Source organism: Arxiozyma heterogenica, assembly GCF_036370985.1.
Source record: "Arxiozyma heterogenica strain weizmannii chromosome Unknown scaffold_18, whole genome shotgun sequence".
Lineage (NCBI taxonomy): Eukaryota > Fungi > Ascomycota > Saccharomycetes > Saccharomycetales > Saccharomycetaceae > Arxiozyma > Arxiozyma heterogenica.
In genome coordinates, this window is record NW_027042671.1 from 105,552 (window position 1) to 132,250 (window position 26,699).

General features: G+C 31.2%; 11 protein-coding genes across 11 annotated transcripts; 4 read left to right on the forward strand and 7 right to left on the reverse strand.

Moving 5' to 3' along the window:
* Positions 1–162: 162 nt before the first annotated feature.
* Positions 163–813, forward strand: YAF9 (YEATS domain-containing protein YAF9; the record flags this gene model as incomplete). The annotated part of the gene is made up of 1 exon (XM_064858491.1): positions 163–813. The coding sequence occupies one exon, from the start codon at positions 163–165 to the stop codon at positions 811–813; it is 651 nt and encodes a 216-aa protein (XP_064714314.1).
* A 446-nt stretch (positions 814–1,259) lies between these two features.
* On the reverse strand, positions 1,260–4,832 carry PWA37_001878 (uncharacterized protein; the record flags this gene model as incomplete). Its single annotated transcript, XM_064858492.1, has 1 exon — positions 1,260–4,832. The coding sequence occupies one exon, from the start codon at positions 4,830–4,832 to the stop codon at positions 1,260–1,262; it is 3,573 nt and encodes a 1,190-aa protein (XP_064714315.1).
* A 513-nt stretch (positions 4,833–5,345) lies between these two features.
* Positions 5,346–7,208, reverse strand: LEU9 (2-isopropylmalate synthase LEU9; the record flags this gene model as incomplete). Its single annotated transcript, XM_064858493.1, has 1 exon — positions 5,346–7,208. The coding sequence occupies one exon, from the start codon at positions 7,206–7,208 to the stop codon at positions 5,346–5,348; it is 1,863 nt and encodes a 620-aa protein (XP_064714316.1).
* A 1,278-nt stretch (positions 7,209–8,486) lies between these two features.
* RGS2 (GTPase-activating protein RGS2) lies at positions 8,487–9,446 on the reverse strand (the record flags this gene model as incomplete). Its single annotated transcript, XM_064858494.1, has 1 exon — positions 8,487–9,446. One exon carries the CDS (start codon positions 9,444–9,446, stop codon positions 8,487–8,489), a length of 960 nt encoding a protein of 319 aa, XP_064714317.1.
* Positions 9,447–12,945: 3,499 nt separating this feature from the next.
* PIN2 (Pin2p) lies at positions 12,946–13,473 on the reverse strand (the record flags this gene model as incomplete). The annotated part of the gene is made up of 1 exon (XM_064858495.1): positions 12,946–13,473. The coding sequence occupies one exon, from the start codon at positions 13,471–13,473 to the stop codon at positions 12,946–12,948; it is 528 nt and encodes a 175-aa protein (XP_064714318.1).
* A 523-nt stretch (positions 13,474–13,996) lies between these two features.
* RAS1 (Ras family GTPase RAS1) lies at positions 13,997–14,941 on the reverse strand (the record flags this gene model as incomplete). Its single annotated transcript, XM_064858496.1, has 1 exon — positions 13,997–14,941. The coding sequence occupies one exon, from the start codon at positions 14,939–14,941 to the stop codon at positions 13,997–13,999; it is 945 nt and encodes a 314-aa protein (XP_064714319.1).
* Positions 14,942–16,944: 2,003 nt separating this feature from the next.
* On the forward strand, positions 16,945–17,925 carry CRC1 (carnitine:acyl carnitine antiporter; the record flags this gene model as incomplete). Its single annotated transcript, XM_064858497.1, has 1 exon — positions 16,945–17,925. One exon carries the CDS (start codon positions 16,945–16,947, stop codon positions 17,923–17,925), a length of 981 nt encoding a protein of 326 aa, XP_064714320.1.
* Positions 17,926–18,134: 209 nt separating this feature from the next.
* Positions 18,135–18,854, reverse strand: KTR1 (alpha-1,2-mannosyltransferase KTR1; the record flags this gene model as incomplete). The annotated part of the gene is made up of 1 exon (XM_064858498.1): positions 18,135–18,854. One exon carries the CDS (start codon positions 18,852–18,854, stop codon positions 18,135–18,137), a length of 720 nt encoding a protein of 239 aa, XP_064714321.1.
* A 1,542-nt stretch (positions 18,855–20,396) lies between these two features.
* Positions 20,397–23,795, forward strand: NUP1 (FG-nucleoporin NUP1; the record flags this gene model as incomplete). The annotated part of the gene is made up of 1 exon (XM_064858499.1): positions 20,397–23,795. The coding sequence occupies one exon, from the start codon at positions 20,397–20,399 to the stop codon at positions 23,793–23,795; it is 3,399 nt and encodes a 1,132-aa protein (XP_064714322.1).
* A 290-nt stretch (positions 23,796–24,085) lies between these two features.
* Positions 24,086–24,577, forward strand: PWA37_001886 (uncharacterized protein; the record flags this gene model as incomplete). The annotated part of the gene is made up of 1 exon (XM_064858500.1): positions 24,086–24,577. One exon carries the CDS (start codon positions 24,086–24,088, stop codon positions 24,575–24,577), a length of 492 nt encoding a protein of 163 aa, XP_064714323.1.
* A 277-nt stretch (positions 24,578–24,854) lies between these two features.
* Positions 24,855–26,088, reverse strand: RPS7A (40S ribosomal protein eS7 RPS7A; the record flags this gene model as incomplete). Its single annotated transcript, XM_064858501.1, has 2 exons — positions 24,855–25,283; positions 25,954–26,088. 2 exons carry the CDS (start codon positions 26,086–26,088, stop codon positions 24,855–24,857), a joined length of 564 nt encoding a protein of 187 aa, XP_064714324.1.
* Between the last annotated feature and the right edge of the window lie 611 nt (positions 26,089–26,699).

Genomic DNA, 26,699 nt, shown 5'->3' on the forward strand with positions numbered 1-26,699 from the left:
AGGTAAATTGGTATTGAGCATTGATACCGCTACATTAGTGTTAAAAAAGAATAATCATTATACATATAATATTTTTAAAGAGGATTCATTGTACCTCTTTCCTGATTATTTTTACTTTCTTCATTTTCCATTCTCCCCTTCCCTTTCTCCTTTAGAAGAATCATGGCTGCTCAACCTAGTAGTAAAAGAATCAAGACATTATCTGTCTGTAGACCTATTATATATGGCAATACTGCCAAGAAATTAGGTTTAAATAGACCAAATAACGCACCAGCAGAGCATACTCATCTATGGACAATATTTGTTAGAGATCCAAGAGGCGAGGATATCTCGTATTATATCAAAAAAGTTGTCTTTAAATTACATGAAACATATCCTAACCATACAAGAGTTATCGAAGCTCCTCCTTTTGAATTGACAGAGACTGGATGGGGTGAATTTGATGTGCATATTAAGATCCATTTTATTGACGAAGCAAATGAAAAAATGTTAAATCTGTATCATCGATTAAGGTTACACCCATATGATAATCAACCAATATCAGATAGTGTGGAGATTAATGAAGCTGGAGAGACTATTATAAAATCAGTTTTCTTTGATGAAATTGTGTTTAATGAACCTCATGAAAACTTCTTTCAAATCTTGATGTCGAGACCTGGTAACTTATTACCTTCAAATAAAACTAAAGATAATGTATTTTCTAAACAACTGGAACAAGAAGAAATATATCGAATCAGAAAAGGCATTGCTGAAATTGATAAACAAATAGTTGAATTACAAGACAAAATAAAGGAAAGAATGGGTTCAAGTTAATTATGCCAGGAAAAGAGATATACTTTATAGAATTAAAAGGAATAGAATTGATGGGCAAAGGCATGTAGCGGTATTAAACAAATATTTAGATTAAATTTAGCCGGAGCAAGATAAATTATAATTGTGGAATTTTTTTAATATTATAATATTGGTTGATTTTCTTGTGATGATATTGTGAATTTTTTATCTCCTGAGTATGAAAAATACATAAAAACTAGTATGAATTATCTAAGAGTTCATCTTAGTATAATTTATAATTATATATATGTAGTTGTGCGATCTTATACATATACCTAAATATATACAATTGTGCATACAATATTTGTAAACACTTTCTTTTTACTTTTTTTTCTTTGTTCTTTTACTTCTCAATATGTGTCTGGTAACTTTCATTATGCTTCCATGAAACAGGTTTTGTAAAACATGATCTCAGAGGTTCATTAAACCTATTTTGGTGTTAGTGGTTGCCATGAATTTAAAGATAATCTATGTATAGAATCCTTTGAATTATTATTATTTTGTGTTAAATCATTGTTGGTGTTGTTATCTGTTATAGGTACTTGGTTAGATTCCTTCACTACCACGTTATTTATATTGCTATTAGCAGCAATATTTTCATCATTCTTATTACTAGAAGATGAATTTGTATTAGAGTTGGTAGTAACTGATGTAGGGGTAGATGATCTATTTTTTGGTATCAAAATAATATTACTATCAAATCCAGGTGGTTCATGTATCACTTTATTAGTGGCAGGTAAAGAAGTTACACTTTTGTGCATATCATGGGTAATACCGTGGCTATCATTAATAGATGGAGTAATAGTTGTTGGTGGTGGTGAAGGTCTTGTTAGTCTATTTGTTTTAATATTAGTTACTCCACTTTCTAAAGATCTAACCGCAGTAGGTATTTTATTATTAGAAGCGGATTGCATTGGAGATGATACAGTTTTATTCATAGATAAAATTGGCGGTGGAGGAGGACGTAATATTGGTTTTGTCATAGATCCACTTGGATTTGTTGCAATAGACTCGAGTTTTGTCATTTTATCATTACTTTCTTTCTTTGGTTGCATTACAGGGGGTGATAAAGATGATGCTATTGATGCTGATGAAGAAGAAGCAGTTGCCGATGCAACTAGACTTGTTGTTCTTGATGGGTCTAACGTCAATCTTGTCGAAGAATTTCCATTAATGTCATTACTGTTATTGTTTGGCATATTTAAAAAACTTAAATCTGATAATGAGGTGTTCATAGATGGAGGATTTTCTTGGCTATCTTCTAACCCTAAATTAAGAAGTTGAGAAGTTATTGTACTAGTTTCATTAGGATGCATTTTTTTATAATTTTCAAATAATTGCTGAGTTAATTCAATTTTTTTCGTTTCATCGACATGTTTTACTTTAGCTTTATATGCGCCAAAGACAGGTTTGTGATCACTGATTAATAATTGTACATCAGAATAAGCTAATGGCTGGATATTTTGGCCTTTATAAACGATCCTGTCAGTCCAAGATGGAGTTCTTGCTTTTTCTGAAGAATCATATCTTCCTGTTCCATTATCAAATTTATATGTGGGTCTGAATTTAATTTCTGGCTCAACAAAATCTTTGAGGATTCTACCACCTTTCATCTCCTGAATCAATTGATCATAACGTAATAATCTAGATAAATAGCCTTCAGTCTTATTATTCAATTCTCTTCTTACATCATCATTGGGTAAATTTAATCTAAAATTTGTATCACCCAACCAAAATATAGAATCATGATTATTAATAGTATTTGATCTGGTGAATAAAATACCTCTTTGAATATTCTCATAATCATTTCTACGATCTTCTATATTATTAATGCCTGCAGCGAAATGTACGTTTACAAAGCAAAATGATGTTTGTGCAAATTTGAATCTAATAGCTACCGCACCTTTATTTCCTGCCATCCCGCCAAATCCAGTTTTTTTACTTGCACCTTCCACCTGTTTAACATATTTAGCTTTATCGGACTTAACAAAAAATACTATTAGCATGGATGTAACTTGTTCTACTCTTAAAAGGATGTATTTATCATTATATTGATTTAAGCATTCGCTAACCATATTCTCCCAAAAGGATCTTTTAGAATAGTCTGCGTTCAAGATAGAACCAGCAGTTAATTCTATGACTTCTTGTAAACCCAAAACAACTATATCTGGCTTAAATTTTTCCCCAATAGGGTACAGCCATTTTGATAAATCCAGTTTCCGTGTATTCCCGTTGGCATTAAAAGTTCCTACAAATAGATTAATAACAGAGTAGGAAGTGAATTTTTCTGACATTCTTTCTAATTCTGATGTTACATATTCATTAACTGGATCATATAATTGTACCGGAACTTGATGAGGTAATCTACCTAATAAAGTATCGATATTCTGTTGTTTTCCCTTGTCCATGAAATTGTTTATATACATTCTACTAACAGATTTCGTTGCATCAGATAAAGCACCAGCTAAGGACATTTTCCCTTTTCTTGAAAAAGAAGATTTTAAAGCATTCGTACCAGTATAAATTTGGGAGATCATATCACCATGATCAGCCCATAATGTGTTATGTATATTCACGAAATCTTCTTCATCAATGTAGGTATTTTCTGGTATAAGTTTGTAATCTTGTAGAAAGGATTTAAATGCGGCTAACGAGATCACCTGCTGAACTAAGTTTGTTCTGTCTAAACAATCCAAACAATTGGTTCTAAATATTCCATGTTGTTCAGATAAAACTTTCTTTTCTTGAATATTGTAGGCAAAATAACCCTGTCTCAAAATAGCGTCCATGATTTTGGGTATCAATCTAAAAACTGCAGAAAAACCCTCTTGAGATGTTTCGCGATGAAAATCAAAAGGTGTATAATAAACATTTTCATTTAAATGGATCTTTTTGGAACAAGTAATGTGCTCTTTATATCTTTGTGATAATTCAATCTCAGAAGATTTAGTTGAAAGCAAGTTGACAACATGAACGGAACCATATTTCTTTATGAGTTTTAGGAAATGCTTGTCTAAAACGGGTTGTGTAGCTTCAATGGATCTTGTAATTTGAACTTTGGGATTTAACAAAGATGTATCTTGTTCCCAAAAAACAGGAATACTACCTCTAATTTGACTAAAGGAAAAACAGATATTTTTGGAATACATTATAAATTCAGTCTCTACAAAATTAGCAACATTACTATCATCATCAACACCACGAGCATTAAATCTAGTTCCCGCTCTTTTCCAGCTTTGTTTACATATAACTGTTAATGCAACTTTAGTGTCTTTAATATAGGTTACAAATGTCTCGGCAAACCCTCTAATAACAGTAGTTAAAAATCCTTCATCATCTAATATTTGCTTTGCATGATTATCTAGTCTATCCCTATAAGTAATAATTTCTTGCATTAAAAAGGAATTCCACATATATTCATCTTCATAGTTATCTGAGCTTAAGGAATGAGTACCCACTCCTCTATTCTGTAAAGTAGATGTTAAATCAAAGTCAGAACTATAGTAAAAGGAACCATTTGAAAGTAATTTTTTTAATTCAAAACATGGATGTTTTGGCAATGTGAGATTACTGCTACTATACTGTTGGTCAAAACTATTTGAGTTGGAGTCGTATGGATCTGATAAAATTGGGTAGCCAGAAGAATCTAATTCAAAGAAATCCCAGGTTGAGTCGTTCAAACAGAAAAAATCCACAGAGTGAATCTTATTAACATTTTCCTTCGGGATAGGAGATGCCACTCTTGATTTACCAGTAATGGCACCAATAAATATCAAGCCATCCACTTCAATAAGGCCAATAAAACCATGTATTTCCTTAGTAGATAGTTCGATAAAATGTTGAGAATCTATAATATTTTTATTTACCAGTTCAATAGCACAATATGGTTTATCTTTTAATTTGTTGGATTTATGGTTATGGACTGCTTTAAATATTAAAGCATATTCATTCGAAAGAATACCAATTCTCCTTTCTGGATTATCTGATAGGAGAAGCTTCATTATTTGTCAATTGGCAATATCCAAATGTTAAGCCAAGAAGCTAAAAAGGTAAATAAATATGAATAGCCCTAAACAGTTAGACAAGTGATTGTGGTTTATTACTTTATTTGTTAATACTCACCAGGCAATATAACTTATTATGCATTATTTTTGTACTTAATCCTTTTTTTCTATGTGTTTTCTTTATCAGTTTTAATTTTTGTTATATCATGAATTTTTCTGTGCCCATTTCAAATGAACATAGTTTAATTTTTCTGTCAATAAAGGAAAAAAAATATGTCAAAGGGGAATTTGAAAAATATATATAGAGAAATTCCAATTAAGTTATAGAAATTAGTACTATAAACAATTAGATCATAAGTGATACGTAGTATATATATTTATGTGCAATTATATATAAATCTATGGAATTAACTTTCTTTTTTTTTTTTATTTTGAACGATACATTACATTCTTCCTACAATATATTCTTATATCATTTTTTATTTCATTATTCAAAAAAAAATTTTAAGTTTAACTTGGCAGTTTGATATCACCTTTATGAATAATGTTATTAATAGTAGCAAATATGGCTTGAACAGAAGAATCGCTAACATCCTCTGATACACCAACACCCCAAGAAAAGACGTGTTCATCATCTTCATTACGTCTGTATTTTAGTTGAATATAGGATGCGGCTTGTGTAGAGGAACCAGACCCTAAGGAATGTTCACTGTAATTCTCTACACTCAAATGAACATTAAATAAATTAGACAAAGCATTGACCAAAGATGAAATAGGACCATTACCTTCACCTTCAATAGAAATTACTTTATCATTGATTTCTACTTGTCCAGTAAGAATTCTACGTTCGCTGTTCAGTTTTTTGACATCATAGTCTAGTAAAGAAATATATCTATGAGCCTCATTATTGTAATTGTATGTGTCTTTAAACAACTTGGTGATTTCAGTAGCTTGCAATTCTTCTCCAGTGGAATCTGCCTTTTCTTGTACTATAGTTGAAAACTCAATTTGCATCAATCTTGGTAGATCCAAACCTAAAGCTCTTAAAATAACCCATGCTGCTCCACCTTTTCCAGATTGTGAGTTGACTCTGATAATAGCTTCATAATCTCTACCTACATCTTTTGGATCCAATGGTAAATAAGGAATTCTCCAGTAATGGTCACCATCACGCCTTCTTTTCTTCTGTAGCGCAAAACCTTTCTTGATCGCATCCTGATGAGATCCAGAAAATGCACAGAATACTAAATCACCACCATATGGGGCTCTTTGTGGGATTGGAATTTTATTACAACGTTCAACCACTTCTATTAAGGAATTAATATTTGAAAGATCTAAATTGGGAGCAACACCTTGAATATACATATTTAATGCTACAGTCACTAGGTCCACATTCCCAGTTCTTTCACCATTATCAAAGATACAACCTTCGACACGATCTGCACCCGCCATTAAAGCCAGTTCAGTGGCAGCTACAGAACAACCTCTATCGTTATGTGTATGTGTAGATATACAAACTTTATTCCTATCTTTGATATGGGTTGCGAAATATTCTATTTGGTCAGCGTAGACATTTGGAGTGGAAACTTCTACTGTGGCAGGTAGATTAAAAATGATTGGATTATCTTCAGTTGGTTCCCATGCATCTAAAACAGCATTACAAATTTTGACAGAAAAATCCACTGGGGTATCACTGAAACATTCAGGAGAAAATTCATATGACCAGAGAGTATTTTGTTGGTTGGGATCATCTTTAGTCATGCTTCGTACTAGTTTAGTGGTTTCCACAGCTTTCTCTATAGCTTGTTCCTGAGACATTTGAAATACAATATTTCTAAACATATCACTAGTAGCTAGGTATGTGTGTACTGTAGCCTGTTTAGCACCTTTCAAAGCGTCTATGGTTCTTTCTATTAAATGTGGTCTTGATTGTACTAGAGCTTGAATTGTGACATCGTCAGGTGCATTCTCTACAGCATATTTGGTAAATTCGAAATCTGTCAAAGATGCAGATGGGAAAGCCACTTCAATTTCTTTAAATCCAATTTCAATCAATTTATGGAAATATTCTTTTTTTTGTTCCATATTCATTGGATCAGGTAATGATTGGTTTCCATCCCTTAAGTCCGTAGACAACCATCTTGGAGCCTTTGTTATTCGTTTATCTGGCCATGTTCTATTTGGCAAGTTTATAGCTATATATGGTTTATATTTGGTGTATGGATCTTTTAGCATATTTTTATAAGGCATATTTTGTTGCAACGTTCTAGTACCAGTGTTTGTATTTATAGTATTTGTGTATTTTGGAGTAGTACTGTGGATGATTCTAATAGAACTGGATAATTTTGATACAATTAAATTAGATCTTTTCATGATTAAAAGGAGAGAGAAGAAAAAATGCAATGGTTAAAAACGTTTTATTTTTTTTTTATTAATATTAGAATAATCTATAAGTTGGATATATAAGTAGGTTATATCTGTATATGTATGCAATAAAGGAAGGCAGGTAAAACAAATGAAGAAAAAGAAAGAAAGAAAAAAAAAAAGGGGGGGGGGTAAAACGATATGAATTGGTTGGTTTAATCAGATTTCTTCAAAATAGAAATCAAAAGAGATTTATGATAGATAAGAATTAGGGAATTTCAAAAGGAAGATGAATAAAGATAATAATTATCTAAGAAAGAGGATTGTGGAGGAAATAAAGCAAAGGGAAGAATTCAGAATATTAGTTGAAAATGGGCGTATTGAACAAAACAGATTGCAAAGTCAGTAAAATAAAGATATAATTGCAGAAATAATGCTGTCAGTTTTCTGTTCGCAATATTATAAGCTTTTGTCTTCCTTCTTTGTAGGTTTTTGTTGTTGTTGCTTTTTAGATTCTGTTTTTCATAATAATAAAGGATTCTTGAATACTTAATATAAAAGATTGGTTCCATAAAAGGGAGTTCGAGTCAGGGATCAGATAAACCAGGTTTTTTTAACTCTATTATTAATTTTGGTCTTTGAAGATTCGATGTTCGAATAACATAGTCGTTGGATAAAACATATCGTGCCTTTGGTATTTTTTTTTCTTGTGTCATCTCTTTTTTTTTTTTTGTTCTCTTTTTCCTTGTTGAAGAAGGAAGGGAAGAGGGTAGACGATTCTTCATCGAATGTAAAACTTAAGAAGAGAATCATTTGGCACGAGTCTCACACATATACATTTTTCTGGATGTAAATATATATCTTCCAACATCCGACAAATTATATAAAAATTAAGAACATATATGAGGGATATATGAGGGTTTGATTGGGTTATGATAACATAATTAATGATAATTGTATTATTTAAATATATTATTTATGTGCATGCAAATATTTTATAAAAGAAAAAAAAAAAGGAAAATATATGAAGTAAAATTATTTATATATGCAGAATAGGATGATTTCAATAATATAAATTAAAGCAATCATCTTTGGAAATAGTTATGAAAAATAATGACGCTGTGGGGAGTTAGCTTTCGATCAAAGTTTTTTTTTTTAAATGAAAAAAAAAAAATGAAAGAAAAAGTATGAAGAGATGAAAGAAGGAAGAAACAATGGTGTGTAGAGAAGAAGGAAATAAAAGAATTGTCTTCTTGTGCTACTGCCATTGCCACAGACCGCTAGCTACTATATTTGGATTGTTTTCTTAATCTTACTGAAAAACTTTCTGCTTTTTAGTAAAATTGAAATATTTGAGTCTCGTGTAGACTCTCTTGCTGTTAGAATCAGTACGTTTTTTTCCTTTAAATTATTACACGTTTTAGGATGAGCAGATGTAGTAGAATCAATATTTTTCTTCTTAGATAAGCTTTTCATGTGTTTATTTGATGGTTTCCAACTAATGTTGTTAGAGACTTTATTTTCGTTTCTCTTTGTCTTGGTAGTGGTAGCAGTAGTAGTATCAACACTAGAATTAGTTGTATTAGTGGTGGTTTTAGTGGTTGTAGTCTCTATTGCATTCTCTAGGAGCAATTTCCTTCTTTCCCATTCCTCAGGTGTTGTTTGTTGAATATATTGAATAAATCTAGTATATGCATCTAAGAGTAGTCCCAAGATATGCTGGATGGCTTGAATAATATAAATTTGTTTAGGTGGGATTTCTCGTCTATGACAATCATCAAACAAACCTCTAATATATTGTGGTAAGTTACATTCCTTAGGAGAATCGACTTTGATGAAAATATTATAAATCTGATCGTCCCACAATTCCAAATTGAAAGTTGAATACATGTTTGATGATATGGTAGACACGATAGAATTCGATCTTAAAGATTTCTTATCATCGTACAGTAAGAATTGTTTTGTCATTATGAAAAACTCTAAATTCTCCTCACAGTGTGTTTTAATTAAAAATTTATTGAACTCTTTTAATGTGTAAGGGTAGTCGTTTATTATGTTGCTGTTATTATCCTTTGTGAAGTCTGGTAGATCATTAATCTGTGGTGGATCTATTTTCTCTAAGGAGTGATACATATCGTTGTTCATATTATAGTTGGTAATAATATTCCTGTTATAATTATGAATCCTATCTGGTTCAATATAATTTAACTCAGACAAAATATCATATAAATTCGGCGGTGTTTTCATGTTGATATATCATTTATAATGAATTGGCAAATTTGAAAATATGTGGGTTGGCAAAAAAGAAAAAGTTTATTATTTATAGTTTTGGTTTTGATACTAATAAAAGTTGTTTTTTTTTTGTTTTTATCTTTTTTTTTAAAAAAAAAAAAGGAAGAAGTAATGGAATATGATGCAATGTTAAAAGAATAATAGATTGAATAAAAATGCAAAATTAAAAAATTTTTTTTTGAATAAAGGTAAGTGTCTATCTATCTCTATAGTAATTAATTTTTTTTTGTTCTTTCTTTCTTTCGTTTGTTATGTAACGGTAAGAATAGATAAGTTTTGTTAGTTGTTTTATTATACTTTATTTTGTTTAAAGAAATTTAATCTAATGGTTTTCTGTTATTATAATGAATATGGTGAAATCAATATAAGATATAGTTTTTATCGTCTTGTCATCAAAAAAAGAAAAAGAAAAATAAAATAAAATAAAGTTAACGTATATGCCTTACTTATTGGATTGAATCAAGATAAAACAATAAAATGGATAGGAGAGAGGCATGCATGAATAACGTCTAGTTACTATCAACTAATGTATACCTGGAACAGGTGTATTCAAATCTATATATATATATACAATCGAACGTGTGCGTATGGATGTATGTTCACAGCCAGTGGGAATGACAAGACAATGTGAAGAAAAAAAGTTGCAGTCAACTGAAACACGATGAGAATTTGTATATATATGCGATGGTCATTCTTTGAAGTGACGAAGACTTTGATTAGATAGAGATAATGAGATAAGAATAATGGGAAAGGATTTTAATTTCCATAATTTATTACAAATAACACCGAAATACCGTCATTAAAAAAATAAAAAAGAGAGAAAAAAAAATTTTTTTCCTTCTTTTCTTTTTGTAGATATAAAAAAAAGAAAAGAAAAAGACAAAAACAAAACAAAACAAAACAAAACAAAACAAAACATATTAGAACGAAATGAAGAAAAAAACACACACAAAGGGATTTTCAGTGATTTTAAGAACGGCTTAAAAAACTTAATGATTGTTCAAAAAAATTCAAAAATAAAAAAAAACAGAAGAAGTCATAGAAAAAAAGAAACGATATATATTGTTAAACTAAAATTATTATGTATTTTTTTTTCTTTTATGCAAATGAACTTAATAATTGAATATTACACACTTTTTTCTATTTTTGTTTTGTTTTTTTTTTGTTGCAAAATATTCTTCTTTTATTCTTTTTTTCTTTTTTTTAATTCAAATTTGCTTTGTTTTGTTTTGTCTTTCTTTGGTTTGTTGAGCATCTCTCTTCTTTGTCTTTTCTTTTCATTGTTTTATTTCACATTAGCTTAAAATGTCGTTTCTTTTGTTTTTGTTGTCTTATCTTTTGACATCTATTGAAAATAAATAAATGAATGAATGAATGAATAGATGAATAGATAAAATAAAATAATAGACTGCTCAACATAGAAAAAGGACATAAATTGGTAATCAATGGCACCTTGTTTTTTTTCTTATGTCTTGAACATCTCTGCACTCAGAAAAATGACTGCAAAAAATGACATCTGTTTATGCAGCTTCCAAAAAAAAAGACAAATGCAGTTAAAAGTAGCAAGAAAACATTCATTATGGAAAGTACTGAGAAACTAGCATGCTCAAAGTTTAGTTTATGATTGTACACACATTCAATGAAACAATCTGGCATAATTTGAAATAATTGTAGCACTTATAATTGAGATACAAGAGTATTCAGAAATACATGCAGTTTGATAGATTGACTAAATACTCTCAGAGGAAAATTGTGAGTTGTGTAATCACTCTATACGTGACCTGAACTTCTTATATACTAAATAAAGATGTATATAACCTACAAAAATTTCTTCAAGAAATTGACTTTTGTGGTTTCTGATAGTACTTGATTACAAAGATAGGGTCATATTAACTTTTAGGGTTTTTATTTATGTAAACATCTATGTATTCTTGAATAAGGTTTTTGAGTTGCTTGTATCAAGCAAGATATCATTTTTATTTCATCTTTCTTCTTATTTTTTTTTCCTTTTTTCTTTTTTTTTTTTTTTACTTACCTTCTATATTTGAGGTAATTTTTATGTTTCCTGGTTTGGAAAGAGATTAAAAAATAATGTTAACAAAAAGAGTGACAGAATACAGAAAAAAAGAAAAGAGGTATTTTTTTTTCTTTTGAGGAATCACAATACATAGAATTTTTTTTCGATAATCAGTATATTGTCCTCTATTGAATAACTAATTCTAAAACCTTCTAAGAATGCAATGTTATAAAGTATCTAAAAGTAAAAAGAAAAAAATAAAATAAAATAAAACCGGTTTTCATAAATTATAGGATTTTTTTTTGTTCATTTGTTTACATTTTTACTTTGATAAAATGATAGATAAAGGCTAATATTATAGCAAAAGTTAGGTTTGACAAAAGATCTTAGTATCATTTGTCGATGACTATTTAATACTAATATTACAGTTTTATTAAAATAACAATAATAGAAAATAATCTTGTTTTAGATTGTTGATAAAAATTTCTAAAGTGTAGTTAACATTTTTTATCCATGAAAACTCTTGGACATACAAAATTATGTTATATAATATCATAATGACATCAGATATTTATGTCATGTTACAAGCCAATTACATCCACAGTAAATATTGTCTATGATAAAAATAACTAATGAAGGAAAGTTAGAAAAAAAAAAAAAGAAAAGAAAAGAAAAAGAAAAGAAAAAGAAAAGAAAAAGAAAAAGAAAAGAAAAATAAATAGTATATTATCTATTTTTATAAAATAGGTCATCGCCTTATAACCTAGAAATTTTGATAAATACAGATATAAGACATGTAAGGTTGCAATAGTCGAAACTTACCAAATCTGCTTGATAAGCAAATTTGTCTAAATAACATGTCATAAAAGGCTAAGAGAAATTATACAAAGGCAAATGGCTCCTATTTGAGTGTATTTTTATATAGTGTGTTATTCTTAACAACATTTGCAAATATCTTTCTTGTTCTCCTTTCCAAGCAAAAAATAAATGAATGAATGAAATAGAAGCCACTACTATTATACTCAAATACTTCAGAAAATGCAATTCAGATAAATACATTCTTACTTTTTGTTTTGATACAGTTGAAGTTGAGTTCTACTGTTGTCTTCTTAGACTTTAGTTACAGGCTTTAAATGAGACATTAGTTGAATTACAAAAAACTCGGTTATTAAAATTGTTAAAAACTAGATCGCCAATTTGTGTTTGTTTCTAATGTGTACATGAATAATTAATGAATATACAAAAAAGAAAAAAAAGAAAATTAAAATATATCACAGAATACGCAATTGCGTTTTAAAATAATTGTTTATTTTTTTTGCTACTACTCAATAATATTTGAGTGTAGCTTCTTATAGTAGTAAGTGCAGTTATCAATATGCTTTGAGTTTTGTCCTAATTTTTTTTTTTTGATTATCTCTTTAATGCAGTAGTAAATAATCAAGTTGGATAAGGTGCTTGAACATAACCATTGTTTTTCTTTTGTTGTGCTTTTATTCTTTGACCTTCCAAATCAAAATCTTGTTCTAGTTCGAATACACTATTACTTTTTTGGTTTCTTTCAGAGTAATATCCATAATCTGGAATATTTTGAGTACTTTCCTCATAGTAACCCCTTTCAATGGGTTGATACACTACATCTGGAGGCGATCTATACATCATTGGTTGTTGCGGTTGATAGGATGGTGTCATATGTGGATTATATCCATGGTTATAATTGTTATTTGGATAACTATTGTCTCTTTCATTACAGTTGCAACACCAACAAATAAAACCACTAATCCCTGTGACACCCTGTCTGACACACGTTAGCAATCCACCTATTAGCCATAAGCCAACTATACACGCTAAACATATCCCAACAATAGCGATAATTTTACATGGTTTATCTGCCATACATGAATTCCAGTTTTTGAAGCTTTTAGCTGTATTTTTAACATCATCTGTAAAGTCTCTACGGAAGATCATGTTGTGATATTGGATGAAGTACTTCTTAAACAGAAGGTATATGCGTGTCTGTACATTCAACGATGAAGAAAGTCAAATGTAGCGTGTCAATTGCCACTACCAATGTTTTTCCATTCATATCTTTTCTCATAGATCAACCTTTGCCCTACTCGAGCGAGAAATTACTCGATTTTATCGTTCTTTTTATTTTTTTTTTCTTGTTATTCCTTTTTTTTTTTTGTTTTTTCCTCAAAAAGAATCTATTTTAAGGTTGAGAAGAAAAGCCATCGCAAAAACAATAATTGACTATTTTTACATACAAAGAAGAAATCTAATGGTTCTATTGTGTTTCATTTTATGAACCAGTGCTAATATCCCTTGAAAAATGTGGTGATATTACATACAAAAATGTAATTATTTCTCTATAACGAGAATATCAGTTATTTAACAGAAATGAAAAGTCGTAAAGTGTGGCGTAAGATAGAATAATGATAATATTTCTTTTCTTTTAGAATAGAAGGGAATATGGAGATATATAGAGAAATTACATAACTATACAACATCCACCACCACTGGATTTGGATTTACTTGCGTCAGTGTTGGCAGTATTTTGATTTGATGGCGATGTAGTTCTTTTATTATTGGACTGTTTAACGTGATGTGACTGTTTTGAATCTGGATTTTGTACATTATCTTGATTATTTTTTGATATTGATTGGCCATTTGTCACTGTGGTCGCTATCGGTTCAGTATCCCCTTCACCTTGTGGTTCATTTAAAGAATGATTTATGCTATCATTAATATTGTCATTGTTACTATTGTTGTTGTTATACATATTTGTATTGTTCATGTCATTGTTGTTTATATTTGTATTTGCGATATTTTGATTATTCATGGAGTCAAAAGTTAGATTTGTATTAATCTTTTGCATGATGTTTTCAGTATTATTATGTGGATTATATTTTCCACCATTATCTCTGACGATTCTAGACAGGGTATAAAAGGCTTCTTCAACGTTAATATTCTGTTTTGCAGAAGTTTCCATAAATGGGGAATTCAACTGTTTTGCAAGCTTCATCCCATCCTCATAAGACACTTGTCTCTCATCCTCCAAATCTGATTTATTACCAACGATAACGATAGGAACGTAGTCACTGTCTTTGACTCTTTGGATTTGTTGGTAGTATGTCATTAGTTCTTCAAAACTTGTCTGTGAAGTGATGGAATAGACAAGTAAGAAACCTTCACCAGTACGCATGTATTGTTCTCTCATCGCAGAATATTCTTCCTGCCCTGCAGTATCCAAAATGTCTAGCACTTGTACTTCGTTATCAATAACGACTTGTTTTCTATAGGAGTCCTCGATTGTGGGATCATATTCATCCACGAAGTGGGAATGGATTAATTGGATAGTTAGTGCAGATTTACCTACACCACCACCACCGACAACGACGAGCTTCAATTCCTTGATACCTGATTTATCTGGCATATCGTAGCTTAATTTATGTATAAATGTATTTATGTGTATGTGCTTGTTTGTTTGTACCCTTCTTCTTTTGTATTTGGTTAGTTTTTTTTTTCTTTTTGTTTGACTTGTTCTGTTATTATTGCTACTTGAGGGTTCTTTCAGCAGAATTAAGATCTGTTATAGTTCAAGTTTCTTATATGTATATGTATCGATAAATCGATAGACAGATAGTTATACGTATTGTGCAATTGTTACACTTGATCTATTGTAATTTAGTATTATCTTTCTTCTGGTTGAATAGTCAATCTTAACTTAAATAAATGATCTAGAACATCACTATCAAGTAGAAAGAATTGCTTTCTTCATGTTTGTTTGTTTGTTTGTTTGTTTTTTGTTTATTTAAAGAAGCAGAGAATGTTACAAGGGGGAAGAGATGAAAGGAGACAAGAAGAAAGGAGGTGAAGGAGACCACGTGGGGAAGGGGGTGAGTTGCAGGCACAAATAAGGGGAATTCCTAAAATAATAGGGACAAAAAGTATTTTGTTTTTTTTTTGTTTTTAGAATTCTTTAGGGTTGAAAAGAAATTGAAAAAACATATGGACAAACACAACGACAAAACAAGAATCCAAAAAGAAAATAAAAAAAAAAAAAGGAAAAAAAGTAAAGGGGAAAGACCGGAACAGGCAAATAGCCCTAATCATTTTGCAAAACCTAATTTTGTTCGACTCCGCTTTAAGAAAGAAGATAAAGGTGAACCGAAAGGGTTAAAGATAGAAAAAACTGAATGAATTGATGGGCAAGATCAAGTTGGTAGGGGGTTAGAGAATGTTCAAGCTTCTCAGATCCAATATTTTTACATATTCAATTTTATTTTTATTTCTCTACCACTAATGTCTCAGGAAATCTGTAATATTTTATGTTTAGTTGTCTGCATTCTGCTTGACAACAACATCGGAAACATTTCTGAGACATTTCTATTCCGCCAATTTATTTATTCCGTTTATCCGGAAAAGGGATGGAAAGGGGAAAAAGAGGGGCAAGAAATGAAGAAAAAAGTTTCCAGATATTTCGTCGAAAAACGATACGCCAAAATTGGACACACAGTCATTATTTGCTAAGATCCAGTACGGTGAGACCTTCTTTCAATGGGTTCCCCCCTCATATATATATAAATCATATTGTCTCAAAGTTGTAAGATAGAATAGAGAGGGGGGATAACGACAGAACAGAAAAGAGCTACATTAACAGTCTACGGCTTATAGTTTGCAAACCTCTAAATCTGACTATATCATTACATCTATCTGTACAACTCTGTATGTTTGTGTTTCGTAGGTTGACACTTAGTCTTCTCTTGTGTCTCTGTTCTCGTCTCTCTGCGCTTTTCTGTTCTTCTTTTTCCTTTTTTCTATTTTTTTCTTGTTATTTTTCTGCTGTAGAGATAGTCATGCATCCCGAAAGAGAATTCCAATGAGCTAATTCTCTGTAATTTGTAATATTGACTATTTTTTCAGTATCTTATTATCTTTGCGTGATTGTTTAAGCACACCTAAGTCATGACCGTTCCTTTTTTTTTTTTAATATAAGTTGCTCCAACTCTTGGTTTCTCTTTCATTTTTTGTTTCGACCCAAAGAAAATACAAGTATATTAGTATCTTGAAAATTAAAGAATGACATATATATATATATGTATATGTATATGTGTGTTTGTGTGTGTTTGTGTATGATTACATATGTGTGATCGTTACAATTCTTGGGCGATATCGATATTATACGCTAGATTTGGACCTGTTGTCACTTTTCTTCTATCTTGACATATTCTATATAAACAATAAAAAAAAAAAGAGAAAACAAAGATATAAGAAAATACCATTTCATTTTTTGATCTCTCTTAATATTTCAAACAACTAATCTCTTAGGTTGAGTCCATCCCAGCGGTTCTTAATTTTATACAGATACAACAACAAAGACAAGTCCTTACACACAGACACAGACATAACTTGTTTTTACGATATCTTGATACTGATATGTCCTCAGATACCTCATTAAGTGAATACACTCTAATCGAAGAAGAATCCAATATATTAGAATCCAAGTCTTCAGCATCTGCTCCTCCGCCTCAAAAATCTGCTATACGTGAAAATATTAAATCTTTAGTAGCTGGTGGTGTAGGTGGTGTTTGTGCGGTTCTCACGGGTCATCCATTTGATTTAATTAAAGTTAGGTGTCAAAATGGCATGGCAAACGGTACTGTAGACGCCGTTATATCCATCTTAAAAGATGCCCGTGCACAACCTAGTGGTTCATTCCTACTCAATTCACTAAGGGGATTCTATAAAGGGGTTATTCCACCTTTGTTAGGTGTGACACCAATCTTTGCTGTGTCCTTCTGGGGTTACGATATGGGGAAAAGAATAGTGTCTTGGAACAGTCAAGGGGATCAACCGTTATCCATGAAGCAAATGGCTGCAGCAGGTTTCATAAGTGCAATCCCAACTACTCTGGTCACTGCACCAACTGAGCGTATTAAAGTTGTTCTTCAAACATCCTCCGAGGGGTCTTTTATATCATCAGCAAAGCAAATTGTCAAGACTGGCGGTGTGTCTTCCTTGTTTAAGGGTTCTTTGGCGACTTTAGCAAGAGATGGGCCTGGCAGTGCTTTATATTTTGCCTCATATGAAGTCGCCAAGAAATATTTGAACACATGGAACCCATCATCTACACCAGACCAGGTCAGTATATCCAATGTCTGCATGGCAGGTGGTATAGCAGGTATGTCTATGTGGCTAGCAGTTTTCCCTATCGATACAATCAAGACAAAATTACAAGCTACCAGTGGTTCGCAATCCATGATTGGGGCTACCAAAGAAATATATTTGACAAGGGGTGGTATCAAAGGATTCTTCCCAGGTTTAGGTCCTGCTCTCTTAAGGTCTTTCCCTGCTAACGCAGCTACGTTCCTTGGCGTAGAATTGACTCATTCCTTATTCAAAAAGTATAATATCTAAAAATAAAATAAATAGATAATTAAATAATTAAATAAAAAAGCAAAAAAAGAAAAAAGAAGAAAGAAAAAAGAAATTAACATTATGTACATATATAGATGTATAAAAATAGAGAAATAATAAGAAAAAAAGAAAAAAAAAGAAAAATTGAGAGTATATTGATAATATGGTTTCACTTACAATATACACAGCAATCTTAGTGGCTCTTATTTTCATACTCTCTTGTTGACATGTTCTTTCCAACCTTCTGGTTTAGTCATGTCATTGACGGTGAAAAACTTGGTTGTACAAGAAAATCCATTCCAAGTGAAATCCACCTCTGGATTACAATCACATTTACCTGCCAATCTAACCTTGTCGTCAATGTTACATGAATAAAATGGTGCATGGAAGTATCCAACATCTTCGAAGAAATGGATTTCACTACGATCTAGGAATAAAGCAGCAGCAATGGAATGGACAGGTGCATCACCCCATCTTTCGTAGAAAAAGCCACCAGCTTTGTCCAAAAAGTCAAAGTATGCACTGTATGCTGGACTTCTCCAGAAGTCTAAAGACGCAATTTCGAAATTGGACCAGAAGTGACACATGTTGTAAGAAAGACCATTGTCATCACTAATGAAATCCAACATATTATTCTTGGAAATGTATTCTGGATATTTCTTCATGAATTTAACAGTAGTATCCCATAGAGTTGGAACAGTGGCTTCGTATTCATGAATAGAGATAGCAAATCCGTATTTTTTACCGTTGTCTTCCATAAATTTGAACAAGTCATAATCCAAATCACAGGTCAATTTAATACCAGGTTCCACTCTCCAATACCACTCGTATTCTTCCATCAATGGATGTCTGTAGAAAAACCCGGATTCGAAACGGCACATGTGTCTGTACGAGATGGAATCACCGTAAATGATTTTTTTTTGTCTCATTTCCTCTCTGACTTTTGCAGCCTTATCTTGGTCGATCCAATCAGGGAAGGACCAGTGTTCCTTTGGAATGACACCGTATTTGGTCTTCCCACTGACCAAAGCAGATGTGACATTTTTGAATTCTTCAGTGAACTCCACATCGTTCAAGAAAACCCAGTCGTATTGGAACTTATGATTAAATCTATCTTCCACGGATTTGATAGCAGGTAGAAGTTCATATAAATCAGAGTTACGTGCTAGTGTGACAAAAGTAGCTTTTGCTTTTTTACCTTTATATGGGGTATAAGAGACTTTTTTTTTTTGATGTAGCCGTTATCGTCCTTGATTACTTCAATATTCTGTTTGATAGATAAACCAGAGTTTGAACTGTTACTATCATCAGCGGACCCGTTATACAACATAAACAGGGAGAACAGGATAATAACAATCAACCCAATTTTTTTAAACAATTGTTGTTGTGCAGTAGAATGTTTAGCATGCAATCTCCCCATTTTTGTACTGTATTGCTACTTTATGCGGGTTTAGAGGAAATTTTGAACTCAGTATGTACTTTGAAATAAAAGAAAAAAAAACAAAAAGAAAAAGTAAGATGATGAATAGAAGATAAGAATCTATCAAAGAAGAATGCAACAAGAAGAAGAAAAATGCATGAGATAAAAGAATCTATTAAAATATTATTCTTCTCTTTTTTGTCTTTGTAAGATATATATAGATTGAACCGTGTTTCAAATTCCTTCCTTTAGAAAATTTCTTTCATTATTTTTCATTTATTTATTTTTTTTTTTTTTTTTACTTTTTCAAAATTTTCTTTATCTTCGAAAATTTTTCGATCTCCGAAATCCATTCGCCAAAAACAAACTTAATAAGCTATGGTAGCGCCGACATATCCGCCGACACACCTGCCAACTCAATTCATTTCCTGCGAAGAGTTATATGTACAGGATTCGATTTATTTGAACTTTCTATAATTGAAAGTGTTATACAATTGATTAGTGGCTCTTTTTCTGGCTAGTTTTCAGTTGTTAATTGGGCATCTTCCATCTGCCACGTGACACTCTGATAGTTAGTTCTATGGGTGTATGGATGTATAACTCTTTTTATTTTTTTTTTTTGATGTCCGCTTTTCTGCGATTTGGAAGGGAACAAAAAAAATTTTATGCAGAGATGTTTACATATTAATTAGGTTATGAAATATATACTGGATACATAAAGCGAGAGATAGACAGAGAAAGAGAAACAAAGGAGGAAAGGACTTATATTACTAGGTTCGAATTAGTTTGTGTTTCAACAGACAGTATTGCTTACAATCCATATATAGTCTACTGCATTGAGTTAAATTATCTTTTTTTTTTTCCTTTTTTTTTCGTTTTTCTCCTTTCTTCGACAGTAGGAAAACTGTCGTTCTCGTATTTAACCCTTATCTGTAAGTAAGATAGACTATTAAAGAAAGATATTGTATTTCTGGTTAGTTGTTGTCTTTCATTTCCGGTATTATTTTTGTTTTTGGTTTACTCTGCACATTAAAGACAAATAAAAAAAAAGATGACTACAGTAAATGAATCTATGGTGTCCTCCTCACCGATCACCGCCTCATATGGACAGGATAAATCGAATAAAAAAAGATCTATTTCTTCTTCTCTACTGAATTTCTTCAGTAGAATCACACATAATAATGAAAATGAAATTAATGACTCTTATCCAGATGAAGCTGTACAAATAAGGAAGAAAAAAAGATTAGGATATACCAAATCATCTCCTTCGCATAATAGTAGCAGCGATAATGGTAATGATGATAATAATAGCGATTACCATTTCACATACAACAAAGGAACAAATTCATATATGGAGCAACCATTAATTTTATATGAAACAGATGACCATGGTTCAGATAATCAGGATATTTCAATAAACAGTATAAGGCCTCCAATACTGCCTATTTTGCCTATACAGAGATTGAAATTATTGAGACGAAAACAAATATTAAGGTTAAAAAGGGATACTGAATTGATTCAAAATATAGATTCTAATGGAGTTGATACTAGGGATACTAGAGATACTAGTGTCAAATTGTTCAAGCCAAATAATAATAAGGCTATTGACTTGAAACAGCATCAAACTTTATCTTATCCGGAACCATTGGATTTTAATCAAAGTGTAACTATAAATAAATTGGATACTCCATCTCCCGTTAAAAATTCATCACATATCGACGAATTGATATTAGACTCAACTACTAATAATATTGTTATAAATAATAAAAAACGCAACGCAACTATGTACAGGAACAACAATAATAATAATGATGATAATAATAAATTGATTCAATTGCAATCAAAGCGGATTCCTACAAAAATGAATAAAAATAAATTCAAAGGTACTAGATGGTCTGGATATTTCAAATATGATTTATCAGAGTATGATACAAAACCAAAGATTTTTGAACCTAGTGGTATCATTGATACTATATCTAATTCTACTAGACAAACAGATGACAGTAAAGACACTACCAAAAATAGCGGCAACAATAGTAGTAGTAGTGACAGTGACAGTATCGCTAATAATAATAATAATATGATTAATTTTGAATCTGGGAAGACATTTAAGATACCAATTTCAGAATTAGCAGAATTTTCTGAAACCTCAATTACGAACAAGAAATTATCAAAGAATAAACTAAATATATTGATTCATGGTTCTAAATTACAACAATATGCTAAACATAATGAAATATTACCAAAAAATGATACTGTTACAGAAGATGAAACTAAAAATAGTAAGAAGAAAGAAAATTCATTTGTTTCTATTGGAAAGATGAAGAATGAGAATAATGATAAGGACAAGGATAAGGACACTAAGAAGTCAAATATTGTATTACCCACCGCTGGTTTTGATTTCCTTAAGAATGATGTTGCACAACCGAAGAATATTACATTCTCGTTTAATAACCAAAATAAAGTTGATGAAAACAAGGATAAGAAAGATATTATCACAGAAAAATCACTCTTCTCTTTTTCAAATTCTATTAAAACTGGAAAGGATGAGGATATTGAGAAGAAACAAGAGGATAAGACTGCTGGCAATGGGTCAAAACTATCCTTTTCCTTCAATACTAAAAATGATTTTACTAGCGGTCAAAAAGACGAACAACTCGTACAAAAACATCCTTCTTCAGCAGTATCTATTGATCTGACAAAAGATCTCAAGAAACCAACTTTTACTTTTACCTCAAATAGAAATACAGACACAGAAAATAAAACTTTATCTTTTTCATTTGGTTCGCAAAGTAATGATAATGTCAACAACAAACCTAATATAACCACACCAAAATTTTCTTTTGGATCTACTAATTTGAAATCCAATAATTCTACTTCAATAGATACTACTAAGACTCCCTCTTTTGTATTTGGGACTAAATCAGAAACAGCAAAGAATAGCTCAAAAGATTCCAGAGATAATGACGATAAGGAAGGTAGTGATGAAGATGATAGACGTCCTAGAAAGCGGCCTACCTTTTCTTTTACTACCCCATCGACAACAGATAATAAGAATTTGGATGCTGGTATTATTAATGCTACAGATACGATTAAACCTTCATTTAATTTTGGCTTTGCTAATAATACTATGAATAACAAGGAGGATGATGGAAAAGAAACAAGTAAAACTCCAAGTTTTTCTTTTGGCTTAACAAACTCAAATGTAGAGAAAAAGCCATTATCTTTTTCTTTTGATAGTAAACTTAAATCTAGTGAAAACACTGTTTCTGCATCGTCAAAGATAACACCTTCAGAGGAAAATAATCTTTCTAGTTTGAATTTTGCCACGAATGTATCAGGCACACAAGAGACAGGTAATCAAGATTCTAAAAAGCAAAACATATTTTCTTTTGGTAAGAATACATCCAGTGAGCAAGCATCTTTAAAAAAAACAATAGGAACAGCAGCAAAAGCGTCTAGTGGAGGGCCAAGTTTCACTTTTGGAGCTAAACCTGCTACAGGAACTTCAGAAACTACTCAATCGACATTTCCATTTAATAATAAAGTTGATATCATTAGCAATGACTCATCTGCGAAACCATCTTTTACATTTGGAGCCACTACTAGTTCAAGTACTGGAAAACTCGGAAGTACAGTTTTGAGCAAGCCTTCGTTTAGTTTTGGTGCCCCAAATAAAGAAGCGACATCTATTAATACTGTTACATCAACTGCATCATTATCCTCAGTTAGCAAGTCTGCAGGAACTATGGATTTACAACTGAATAATGATGCCAAATCTTTAGGGGTATCTTTAACTAACCCATTACTAAGTAAGTCAGGTGACTCAAACGCTACTAATAGCGGACCATCTACGAATGTGGCCAGTGCTGGTGGTGGTTTTAAATTCGCAAGACAGCAGGTTCTATCTTTGGGTACTAATATTGGTCAACAAGATAGCACAAGTGCATCGGGAACTTCACTATTTGGCGGTAATACAGCTGCAGGTATGAATGGTATGCAAACTAATAATGTACTGAACAATAATAACAATAACTTAGGTAATAATCAGGGGTTCAATTTTACATTTAATGCAAGCAATAATAATAGTAACAATAGTACTATGAATTCATTTGGTAATAATACCAATAATAATACACTTCCGGGTGGTTCTGTTTTTTCTTTCAATAATAATAACACATCTAACAATATGTTTACTAGTAATAACAATATGAACGGCTCAAGTTTTAAATTTGGTCAACAGCAGCAATCTCAGATAAATAATACATTTCATCCATCCAGTCAAGTTAATTTCAACTTCAACCAAAATGCAAATGCGAATCCTGCTGAAATATTTTCTGGATCTTTGAATAATAATAACGGTATGGGCAACATGACTAATACGATCACACCTCAACCAAATCAATTCCCACATAGGAAGATTGCTCGTATGAGAGCATCTCGTCGTTGAAGTAAATATAGGAATTCATGTATAACCATGTATATTTATCGTTATAATTTAATATATTTGATAAACATTCGATGTCATATGAGAATTTATCGATGTTACGTAAATAGTGTTGATGTTTATTATAGAGGAATTGGGAAAAATTATAAAATTGTTTAAGGATGAAAATCTTGAAATTTAATATCTTTAACAATCAAAAAAGTACTTAAACTTAAAGGATTAAGTTTTTTCTGTAATGAAGACATCTAGTAAGATATAGTTGAAATTGCATAAATGAATAGTGTCATTGCAATATGAACCAGTTACTTCAGAATGTACATATTCCCTCATTTATTCTGGGATTTATCTTTTGTATGTTTTTGTCTCTTATTCGACCAGGCTTACTGTCGATATTTGGTGGATTAATTAGTTTCTTTAAAGTTGTTACCATCTTTGGGATGTGTACTGCTGCAGTTTTCGTTATCCTTAAGTCACAGCAACAACAACAAATATGGAGAGATCGTAGAAGTGTATCAATGGATAGCCGTCCGGATGTAGCGAACACGGTAAGTGGAATTCGTGATGGAGTTAGACAAGAGGCTCATAATGAGACAGGTGAATATAATTATTTTCCAATTCCTATCACAAAATTTGAAAATGATCCTAAAGAGATTCCATCAAGAAGTGCCCTACAATCTCGAGAAATGAAGGTCAAGGTATCTTCCGATGACATCGAGAACAAGTATGATAAAACTTTAAGATATGAGAATTTTGTTAAAATGGCACAGAAATCAAGAAAACGTTAGGCAAAAATGACTACAGCAGAAGTTTATAATGGTTAGAGGTGTATAGTATAGTAATAGACTATTGTAATGGCACATTTGATAAGGTGACGATATTAGACTACTATCATCGCGTAAGTTTTTTTTTTTCTTTTATTTTTTTATTTATATTTTTTTTTATTGTGATGATATATACGGAAATATAGAAATAGATATAATATTTAAAGATAAATAGATAGATGGATGGATACATGAGGAAGAGTAATGCCTAGTCAGTTCCAGCCTATACGTTTTACAAAAATTAGTGGGTTCCAGATGGAATTTCGAAGACTATTTGTTTACCAGTTAGTTTATTGTAAACAGCTTGGAAAGATTCTAATTTATAGTCAATTTGTTGGATATCTTTGGGGTTCAATAAGACCTTTTGGATCTTATTACCACCGACTAAATATCTGACTCTCTTGCCAACAATTTCAGTTGGAAAAACCATATCTTCTAAAATCTTGTCATGAACAGAGGTTAAAGTTCTAGATCTTGGTCTCTTTTGTTGTTGCCTAGAGCCTCTAGATGGCTTTGGTAAGATTCTTCTTTCAGCTAAGAAAATGATGTGACGGTCTTGGAATTTCTTTTCTAATTCACGGGTTAATTTAGTTTGAACTTTGTGAAAACCAGCTAAAGATGGAACTGGGACAAAAACAATTAAAGCTTTCTTACCACCGGCAACATCAATCTAAATAAAATAAAAAAAAATATCAAAAGAATTGAATTAATCGGTTTTCAGAATACAGAACTACTTTCTCAATTAACATAAAATAAAAAAAAATTTGAGTAAAAGAGAATCAAGTATTATGTGAAAGGATTAAACTGTTAGTAATGACAATTCTATCGAAAACACAACAAAAAAAATAAAATAAATGTTTAAATTGAGAGAGATGTATATATACGTCTCGAAATTTACACATGCTTCTTTTTTCATTACACTATAATACCGAGTGTTTTATATGGCTTATACCTTTATAGGAGAATTTTGAATTGATATGTCATTGATATATTGAATCATGGGTTGGATAGGGAAAAAAGATACTTTCCTGAAGAGATATTAGAAGATCTATAGGTAACATAAATAAATATCATTTAAACTCGAGATTTCATTTGCCATAATGATGTATGGTGGTATATACATAAAAAAAGTATTGAGGACGTGGAGTCGCATAAGGAAAATATATATTCCTTATAATGAGATGGATATCCATATTAATTTTTTTTTTTGCCCACTAAATACAAGTATATTTCAAAACATATGGATCACTCTCTCATTTAATACTTTTTATTTTTTATTTATTTGATATCAGTATCACCAATATTTTATGGAATAATTAGATAATAATATAATGACATACTTCTCTAATAGATTTGAACTGTAATGGTCTTAATTCGGCCTTTAATTCTGGAGAAGAATTTTCTAATTCAACGAAGGCTTGAGCCACTTGCAATTCTAAATCAGTTGGGGCTTGTGATAAAATCTTGTGAGACATTTTTGTTGCTGCTCTTATCTTATAGTCTTACAATTATCCGGTTCTTCTTTCTTCGATGGGTATGACAATATCAATACACTAAACCTCAAGATATATATACATATATATACATATTCTACGCAATATGCATGCTCTACAAGTCAATGATATTGATATAGTAAGATTTACAATGTAGTTTTTGCCCATCGAGACCGTCTGCGCTCTATTGTTGAAGGAATCTCCCCGCCCCCATAGGAAAAGTCTAACAGATTGAGAATGCGGACACATTAGAGACGCAGACACATCCATCATACTCAATACCTAATTCTTGTCTTTACTTGTTTTACAATAATGTATAAACATCATCATACACACTATTGACAAATTCCATCTATGATAAACTTGGAATTGAAAAGATAGTCATTCCTTAGAGAGACAGAAACTGGTGAGAATGGCTATGGTACAGGTAAAGGGCATTGGGGAATAGTAGTAGTGGTTGTAGTGGTTGTGGTGGTGACAAGCCTCTGCCAGGAGTTGTCAGACTATAGAAGTCTACCGTCAATTGGTTCAGATAGATTAAAGAGAAGTTCTATTCATTAAACAGAGGGAAGGAAAGGATGGAAAAGAGGAAA